Source organism: Engystomops pustulosus, chromosome 1, assembly GCF_040894005.1.
Source record: "Engystomops pustulosus chromosome 1, aEngPut4.maternal, whole genome shotgun sequence".
NCBI lineage: Eukaryota > Metazoa > Chordata > Amphibia > Anura > Leptodactylidae > Engystomops > Engystomops pustulosus.
In genome coordinates this window covers 180,128,914-180,138,978 of record NC_092411.1, presented here as the reverse complement: position 1 = coordinate 180,138,978, position 10,065 = coordinate 180,128,914, and the positions used below count along the sequence as shown (strand labels likewise).

The window sequence follows — 10,065 nt, the reverse complement described above, 5'->3', positions numbered from 1 at the left end:
AAAAAAACAGAACAAAGGGACAAACATTTCTTTCATTCCCTTTCAGTACTCATAATATCATGTTAATTGTTTAGTATGGAAGACCATTTTTTATTTCACCTGTCCCAAGAAACTAGGTAGTTTAAAGGTAGACTCATGCTATAACTAATCACTGGGAAAACGTAATGGACAGAAAAAAAAAGTCCTTCTCAATGTCAAAGGTGCAATATTTCCAACATGTATCCAAAGCTACTGAAACTACTAACAGTCACTGAGTCTCATTTTATCACTGTCATGCACATTCCAAACCAAATGTTCATGCATGTTTTCAGCCTGAAGAATGCAAACGTGCGTCAAATAAATACATTTTAATCATTATCAAAATAGAAGACCCACTCTCATCTTGCTAGCTACAAATGAAAATTGTACACCTTTCATACGCATCCTATAAAAAATAGAATTCAAAGAAGTGAAAGTATCCTCTCACACAAGGTTATTAGTTATTCTAAGTAACAGATTTGCTAGCTAATAAATAGTCTATAGTGTCCATGTGTCTTAAGAGAACCCTGTATATCACACAACATTTCATAATTACAAAAAAACATTAAAACAAAAATGGTCAAAAATAATTGCACCTTTATTTGTGTTCAGTTGCCTGCTCACCCTTCATGTTGGATAAATATATTACGTGTAGTAGTGTGTTTATTAACAATGGGTTTTGTTATTTGGTTTTGTTTATGTGGGAGGTGAACGAGCGAAGCCCTCAGGCATTATGGACTTCTTTATCAATGAGACAATAAATGAATTATATTATCTGATTCTATAGTGTTCCAAAAGTAATCAACTTTCTAGTTAAGTATTGTGTATGTCACAGTAGCATTTGCAATTCCAATAAGTATTAAACATTGTGTAGTATTTGCAGTCTCTGTTATCTTGCTGTGATTAATAGTAGCATGCTTTTCAATCTACTATTAGATCAGAGCCTCATAAGCAAAGCTTTGGCCAGCAAAGAGCAGACATAACCCGGTTGTATATTGAAAGCAAAACAATTTTTACATAAAATGTACGAGTACTGCATTGTAGGGACAGTTAGTTTACAGTACCACAAGCAAACAATGAGGGACTGCGTTAACTCTTAAATCATACATTCAGTCTACAGTGTTAATGCAATGCACAATAAGCCGTCAAAGAAACAGAAAGTATAAAGTAAATAAAACAGGGAAAAATATAGGGCAGTTTTGCAAAAATACTGTGGGACAGCAATCACTGGGACATACAAAAACTGTTTTCAACATAACATAACATAAAGGCACCATTGATGTCTTTCTTATTTTGAAATACTGTAAAAAATTGCTACATATGGCACATAACACATTTGTACATATACTTAATTTATAAAACGTTTCCTGTTTTCTACTGCAGAACTGTTAAAATAAAATAAATTGTTTAATTTAGGTGGAATACTTCATTTATATAAAATAAAGTTTTACAGGTGAATCTATGTTTTATTTGTTTTATACAGCAATAGGGTCTTGGTTAGCTATTACACTGGACAGCCTTGCTTGTAACTCTTCTTGCGTTGAGAATCGGCTAGTTGGGTTAGTCCTACTGTCTGCAAGCCGGTATGCACTTGTTGACTCTAAGCTGGTTGCCAAGGGGTTTTGTATACTCAGGAAAGGAGTATCCTCACCTATTCTTTCATCTTCTGTCTCACTCTCAGTTGTACTGCTCTCGGAGCTTGTGTCAGTGTCCGATTCTAATCTGTTGGAAATATGACCATTGGGTTTTGTTCTTTTTGCCCTCCGGCTGTTCACTAGTTTCTTTACAGGCTCCATTGATGGCTCGTATTCTTGTGTAGTTTCATATTCTTCATCCTCCACTATTCTTAAAGGACTAGGTGGCAGGCTGCCGCTGTCATGGGCAGGATTGTGATGGTAAGAATTATACTGCTGGTTGTAATGGTGATGATGGTAATATAAATCATATCTTTTATCTCGCAATCTTGGTGGTGACACCAAAAGCAACGGTCTTTCTTCTTCAATGAAAGGGCTGACAGCAACTGATGGTACAGATACAGCTAAGCTTGATACTGGTGGAGACATTTCCAAACATGGTGATTTAGGAGATAGTGGAGTCTGAAAATCTACAGGTGACATGCGAGCCGGCGTGGTCATTGCCGAAACATATCTATGCCATGCAGAGCAAAAGGAAAATAAGAATTAAATGTTAAAATATGAAATAAAATTATATTCATTTTTATAGAAAGCATACAATATTTCAAGTAAGTATTCCGAATTTCTAAAAGTGAGACAGACTTTTCCACACAAATGGAAAACCAACAGTGAACTGTACTGATCTTTTTTTTCAAATAAGATAATAAATCAACCTCGTTTACAAATGATATTAGTTGCAAAATAAGGTCATGTCCTGTGAATAATATAACTTATTTTTAGTCTACATAGAGAACATTTTTGAAAAATGTGAGTTTATTAGAAATAAATAACTGTCTGCCAAATAAAATACCAAGTGGTATCCTATGACATTGTACTTATCAGTATAAGGGAATTCAGTTTCACTGTCCCATTCAAGTAGATTGAAGGGGGTTGTCCACTTTCAGAAAAAAATTATATTCTTTGAATAAGAAAAAGTTAAACAAATTTCCAATATACTTTCTGTATCTATTCTGCACATTTTTCTAGATCTCAGCTTGCTGTCCTGCTATAGAAAGCTTCTATGTTTACCTTCTGTGGATAGATATCTGTCCGTGGTCATGTGATGTCACACAGGTGCATAGATTCATTATAACACACAGCTCTGATTACTCTTTGTGATAATAATGAGCCGTGCTGTCACTGTAAATAAACAATCAAGCTTCCAATATATTGACAGCAAGCAGATATCTGAAAAACTGTGAGGAATTAATACAGAAAGTATATTGCAAAATTGTATAACTTTTCCTTATACAAACCATATCAATTATTTGCTGAAAGTGGACAACCCATTTAAGCCAAACAGTAATATAAGGTACAAACACACTTGAATGTACAATTGGGGTAGGTTTATATTCATTTTAGTATAAAGTACCATCATGAAAATACTAAAAATACTCTTTTTTTAGTATTAAATACTCTTTTTAATACTATGTTTAGACGAATCATTTTAGAAGAATATAGCAAATCAGTTTTCAGAAAAGTGTTTTCTTCTTAGAATTTAAACGTCAAACAAATGCTCTACAGGACCGTCAAGAGAAGTCTTCAATTCTTCCTAGGCTACAAGGCAATGTGAATTGATAAACAATGGCAGTTTCTCAGTACAGTAAAAGCCTTATGTAATAAATTTATAAAAAAATAAGTACTGCAGTCTTTCATATCATTAAAGAAGCTTAGAGGAGATTAGAAATCAACTGGCAACCAACACACTATGGTAATAAATATGTGAATAGCTTTTGGTAGGCTAAACATTTCCTGGTGTTGAAGATTTAGGATGAATTCCTATGTATATGTTGTAGTAGCTGATGTTTTTATTTTCAGTGGATTATACTTTGGTCTTCAATAAATCTGACATTGTACATCAAGACAGAAATGTCTAAAAACCATTATATTCTGCCAATTCGTTAAAATGTTTGTAGATCACTAGAAATTGATGGCTGGTTTCTTCTAGAAACACTGTCACATATTTCTATAAGTTGTGTCAATACTGCAGCTTTTTTCTTCACTGAAGTAAATGTGGCTGGTCTAAATACCTTATCCTCTAAAATATTTTTTTTTAAATGCTAAACAGACTTAGGTGCTACCCTTGCCCCTCTGTGATCTGGCTTTATCGACTGTTAGACTGTCTCACCCTTCCCCCGGATTCCACAGCACTTGTGCAGTGAGCAATCCCTGCTCAGTGCACAAGTGAGAAATATGCAAATACATTTTCCAAGGTGGGAAATGGAAAACACTGCCTCTTTTTGATACCTTGAAAGGCAGCCTCCTTAACACACCTACAAAGAAATATAACAACATTAAGCTAAACCAGTATATCTATTCCCATCGATTTTATATCGATTCCCATCTGTAGACAGCACTGTTTCCACCTGGTTGGGTCCCTTCAGTACAGCATAAGGAACTGATTTGGCTGAGTGAGAGGCCATTGATTGCTAGGGTCAGGAAGTAAAAGTTCTCATTATGGAGAGTTTGCCAATTAAGGCTGCCTTATAGGAATGTGGAGACTAAAATCCATTGATGCTCCACTAGGGAATTCTGGGAAATATGCAAAATATTTTCCAAGGTGGGGAATCGAAAACAATGCCTCCTTTAGCTTGAAAGGCAGCTCCCTTAACACCATGCCTCTTAGACTCATTTAATTTTAAAAATTGATTTTACAAAGAAGGAGATAAAAAATATAAGACTATTACTACAGCCACAGTGCCTGGATCTATGAGTAAGTGTCCCTGATTTCTTTTAAGTTTACTAGTTATGACACAACATAAAATACAGCATACCTTTCACTGTGGGGTGAGTCTTTGTATGAATCTGGAGTATCTCTTGCATGCCTGAGATAACTGCAGTCTCTGGGACCTCCAATACCATTTAGGCGTCCTCTTGGTCCTGTTGGACTTGTGTGTCTACTATTTTCTACTGATGATGTGGCAATGACAGAGTGACTTTCTGAAATAATACTTTCAGATTGACCATTGCTCCAGCTATAAATAAGAAAGATAAAAATGGTCCTTAAAATATGGTCATAACAAATACACAATATTACAACGTTTACATTTTAAAGGAAACCTACCATTTCAAATCGTCGGTGTAAGCTGTAAACACCGAGCACCAGCTCAGGGTGAGTTGGTGCCGGTGCTTAGTTTCGTTAGTGTTATAAACAGCGGTATCGCGGTTTTAACACTTTTTAAACTTTATAGCAGAAGCTGCTTCGGCGCTGCGCGCGACCGTGCGCACGCAACGCCTGCGGCATTTCCTATGTAGGCGCGTGCACGATCGTGCGCACGCAGCACCGAAGCAGTTTCTGCTATAAAGTTTATAATACCGCGGTTTATAACACTAACGAAACTAAGCACCGGTGTTTACAGCTTACACCGACCATTTTAAATTGGTAGGTTTCCTTTAAAGGTTATTTCCATTATAGCTACATCTGTCTGAGAAACTCATAGTTTTGTCTCCAGCTCAAGTCTGACACAGTTGCAGAAACAGCCTGGCTATTCTATGTTGTTACTGTAACTCCCATAAAGATGAACAAGCATTCCAGAAATGAGTGACATAAACTGGCAACACAAATACCATCTATGATTTATATAGTTTTACATAGCACTACATAATAAATAAAAAGAGGTCGAGACATGGTCTTCACATTAGGTAAAGGTAATCTCAGACAAAAAATATGGTACACATGACAGCAAAATGCAGACAAAGTGAGGGAAAACTTTTGAGACTGGTTTATTGGTTGGATTGCCAGGAGAAAGGAGGCTTAACAATCACTCATAGCTAAGAATAAAATAGATGCTTACAGGTTTTAGACAGTAAGCTTGCCCTTTGTCATGTCATGAGTTTAGTGATGGTTCATACATGACAAGTTTGAAGACAAAACTTGTTGGATGGACTTTTCTCTTTTTCTTCATTGCATTACATGCCATGGCTGTGCATACCTCCCGTGTACCATGAGGTTGTCTCATTTGCAAGACAGCTGGTGATATGCAACTTAGCTGGATCTTGTCAAGAGACATCCTCTTTTACAGTTAAACATGGTAGCATGACTTAACTGGGTTTGTGGGTCATGAAACAACCTACACTACTGCAAAGTTGCATCAAAAACAAAGCACAATACTTCCGGAACAATATCCATTGGACAGACAAGGCCAATGAGGGGATGTATTAATATAATGTATTAATAATAATAATTTGCCATCTAATTCCGCAGCGCTTCACAAATCATAGGGTACAAGCAAAATAAGACATTACTGAGTAATATCATGGTCATATGAAACAATAAGAGCTCACAATCTATGAGGAGGAAGCTTACTATCAAGGAGGAGGGGCTGCATACTTGCAAAAAATAAACACAGCGTAACAGCACAACCACCAAAAATTATCAAGAGGCAATGTTCTGGGTTTGTTTTGCAGCTACAGGACCTGTGAAATCATTCACTCAATCAAGATTTCATCTGTTAAAAATATTTAAGAGTCAAATGTGAGGCTATCAGTTCATAAGATAAAGCCATAAATAATTAAGTTCGAAACCTAATTCAGACTTCAACCCAACTGAAATGCTGTGATGGTTTGTAGGAATAAATACATGGAGGGTTGTTTGTACCCAATTGTAAGATCTTCTAAGTACCAGATGTTTTTTTATTCTGTCCTAAGAGATAAAACTGGTAAAATCAAAGAGAGTATGCTTTCTTTTTCCATGCAAAACATTTGTTTGGGGACATGTTAATAAGGATAGCTTTGCAATTTCTAAGGTCCATTTTATATTACCAAACCAGAATATAAAAATAAATGATTGCTATCTGTAAAATGTTCATTGTAAAATCAAAACCTGTAAAATATATGATCAATGGATTGGTTTAATTGAATAATATATGGTCATTTTATTGATTTGTTCATTTGTCCATTTGTTGGCTGGAAAAGAATAGTTAGATTTTGTTTAACAATATGAATTTATTCAGTCAATGCACATACCTGTGACTTGGTGTTTGGGTTACTGTTGTTGAGTGATGTGTTGTTGAAGTATAGTGACTTGTTGAAAATGATGTTTCTGTCTCACGTTCAATTACATGTTCACTGGATATAACATTCTTTGAGACATATTGCTGCAATTGTTAATAAAATATTTGTTTATTGTAACTCAAGCCTTAATAAAATCTTAATTAATAAAATAATTAATAAATTAATAATTAATTAATAACATTTTTAGCAGTAGCTTTTATTAAACCCTTTACATGTTAACTTTAGTTTTACCATTGAGGACAAATAATATCCAGAAAAACAATGGGACAGTTTTATTAATGTACAGTAGTTAAACCTATGGACACCTTTTCAATCCTTCCTTACTAAATTTCAGTTATGAAACATTGTATCTTTACACATAATTAACTTGAATCAAAACTAGCAAATACTGCTATATGTGCATCATATTTGTGTTTTAGTCATGCTAGGACTAAACTCACATAACATTTTATGTTAACTACTGGGGTATACACAACACAAGTTTATAGACAAATGCTGGCAGCTGCGAGCAACCTTTTTTCCTATGTCTGCACAGTATATATAGCATCCTGTAAAACATAGGATGGAAAGGTGCAGTTAGCCATGTGTTTCTATCCTGCTCCCTTCATCAGATAAGTGCAGTATTTGCTCAGCAAAGTCTATGATAACCTATTGGAGACAGATGCAACAGTATTGCATTAATTCCTGGCATTCACTGAGCATGGAGTGTTCATGAACAATGTGTCAAAATTGAATTTATATATATTCCAGCTTTTACTATCCAAATTTTTCTTTCAATTCAAATTGAATAAGCGATAGTGGACAGATCCTGGTTTGCCAATATTTATTCTATACTACTTTTGTTCTTCTACCTTAGATTTTACATTCACAAAAAAACCATACTGCACTTTACATGAGCCAAATGCATTACCTAGTAAAATAAACTGGAAGTGAAATTATAACTATAGCTCTAAATTAGTTAATAAATTCCTCTCAAGATATGGTTAAAGATGAATAGATCACTTTGAGAGCTGTAAATTTAGGAATTCAACAGGTTTATTTACTTATTATTACATACATATTTTTGTAAGCACTATAAGAAGCCGCATTACATGATTTTATGGATAGATAGTTATCAGTTACTTTAAAGTAACCTACATTTACCAGCTGGACATTTTCTTGTGGGGGATTTGGATGATGTGGGCCATTTGCCATGTTGACCATATTGTTTCGTTCTGATCGGAGACTTTGCCTTAGACGATCATGTAGCTTTTTTCTCTGTTTCCTAACAAAAAAATTAAATGTTAAGCATTATACATGTTTAATGAAATGAATATATCAAATGGTTTTTTTTACTGTTTTTTAACAATATAATTTAATAATTATTTAAATTTAATTGTAAATAATATTAATAATAAATAGTTAATCTTAAAATAATGGGGGAGATTTATCAAAGGTTGTGTGCAAATTTTCTGAAAGCCCTGCAAGTGTCTTAATTCTTGGCATATGAATTTTCTACCTTACATCAACTCCACACCATGTTTGAGGGTTGAAGGGGCAGTGCCCGGCAGGAGAGGGCATTCCTTCCACATGACTGTGTACTAGCTATAATCTGTACTAGACACTGGCGCAATTCTAGTGCAATTCTACACTAGGCAGAACCTGGCCACAACAAGCCAGCCAACGGATACATCAGGAGGCCAGAACTTCTAGATATATTAAGCATGGCAAGTGGTGCAGTGTTTACATGATGTACTGGTGCACCATGTGCTACGGTATGATAAATTCCACCAAAGTATTTAAACCAAAGAAAATTAAGATCCAGATTTGAAAATAAAAATAGTTGTCTTGGTCCATTTAATTTATAATAATTTTGTATCATTACTCATGTTAGATGCATTTGTGAATAAATTCAATTAAGTTAACATTGAATTCAGCATTTATTTATATACTTTATCCTCAAAAGAAGTACATTTTATTCATATTATTCATATAATCATTATTGTGACCTGAACACATTTGTTTAAATCACCTATTATTATGTAATTAAGCAAGGACTCATTATTATTTAAATCATAGCTACATTCAACACCCTGTATTCTTATAAAAATATTAAAACATATGACATTTCTAAAACAAACTAATAAAAAAGTAAAAAAAAAATAAAAAACTTTACTTGGTTTTGCAGTAGGCCACAACACACATGATGCCAACTACAAGAAGGGCAATACAGATGCCAGTAATGGTGAGCACTCTTTTCTGGTACAATTCTTCGGCTTCTAGAAAGGTAAAAATAAAACAGATAAAACAAAAAGATGCACTCAAATTCTAAATTTATGGTGTATTACAATTAAATCACAACACAAATCTATTAGTAAATTGCTAATTACAATAGGCAATAATATCTAAAAGTATTTAAATGTAACATTTTTTATTATTAAATTGTAATTTACTAAAAATAGAGATACTTTACAGAAAAAGATTTTATAGGAAATATTTAACATTTATGAAACATTGAAACTATAATAATTTCTGATATAAAACTTGTGAAGGATAATTTTCTATAGCTATAAATGACATTAGATGATACCATTAGTTTAAATAAGGTTAACCAACAAGGTTTTAACCAAAGATTACTGTATTTTTCAGACTATGAGACACAAGAAAATATGTTACTAAAAAGTGCCTATGTCTTGTAATCCAAAGTCAGAAGGATCAAATAGTGCTGACCCTCTGCAAGTTCTCTCCATCTCCCTGCCCTGGACATAACCATAAGAATGAAGGAGGTTAAGGACCTTAAAGTGATCCAAGAAGTGTATTACTAATCACAAGTTTCTTGCATCACTGTAAGGTCCTTAAACCCTTTCATGGGAAAAGAAACTTACAAGCAGTATAGCCGTTGGGTATGTAGAAGAGCTGTATGTGTGTGTGTGTGTAGGAAGGAATGTAGCAGTGCTGTATGTGAGTGAATAAATGAATGTAGAAGAGATGTGTGTGTCTAGAATCAATAAATCAGTGCTGTGTGTGAGTGAGTGAATGTATCAAAGATGAGAGTAAATGAATGTTACAGGCTATGAGTGAATTAATTTAAAAGAGCTGTGTATGTATGCAGCCTGTGTTTGTATGTCTGTTGAATAGATGTGTATCTGTGACTACCAGGGAATTTTTAATTGGTGTCAGTTACATTTTCTTAATCTATTGACTTAATCTGCATATTACAGTAAGGTGGTCTTATAGTCCCAAAAAACGGTACTTATGAGATTATTAAAGTCTATTTATATAACAACCAGTGGAATCTTAGCTTATTGATTCCATTAAACCCCTTCAGAGGTAATATTAGAAGGGAAAATATTATTCTGATACTTAATAATTATATTAACCA

General features: G+C 34.1%; 1 protein-coding gene across 13 annotated transcripts in view; it reads right to left on the bottom strand.

Annotated features, from left to right (window-relative positions):
- Positions 1–332: 332 nt before the first annotated feature.
- The window catches only part of NRG1 (neuregulin 1), a 482,754-nt gene continuing 473,021 nt past the window's right edge, over positions 333–10,065 (bottom strand). For 12 of the 13 annotated variants that reach the window (XM_072114049.1, XM_072114065.1, XM_072114058.1 and 9 more), the window contains 5 exons: positions 8,860–8,962; positions 7,842–7,968; positions 6,657–6,787; positions 4,466–4,666; positions 333–2,166 (listed from right to left, as the gene is read on the bottom strand). In XM_072114049.1, the coding sequence (XP_071970150.1) occupies positions 1,494–2,166; positions 4,466–4,666; positions 6,657–6,787; positions 7,842–7,968; positions 8,860–8,962 (1,235 nt within the window). In that variant the 3' untranslated portion in view covers positions 333–1,493. The remainder of the gene's footprint in view (positions 2,167–4,465; positions 4,667–6,656; positions 6,788–7,841; positions 7,969–8,859; positions 8,963–10,065) is intronic. The other variant, XM_072114054.1, reaches the window with a different exon arrangement.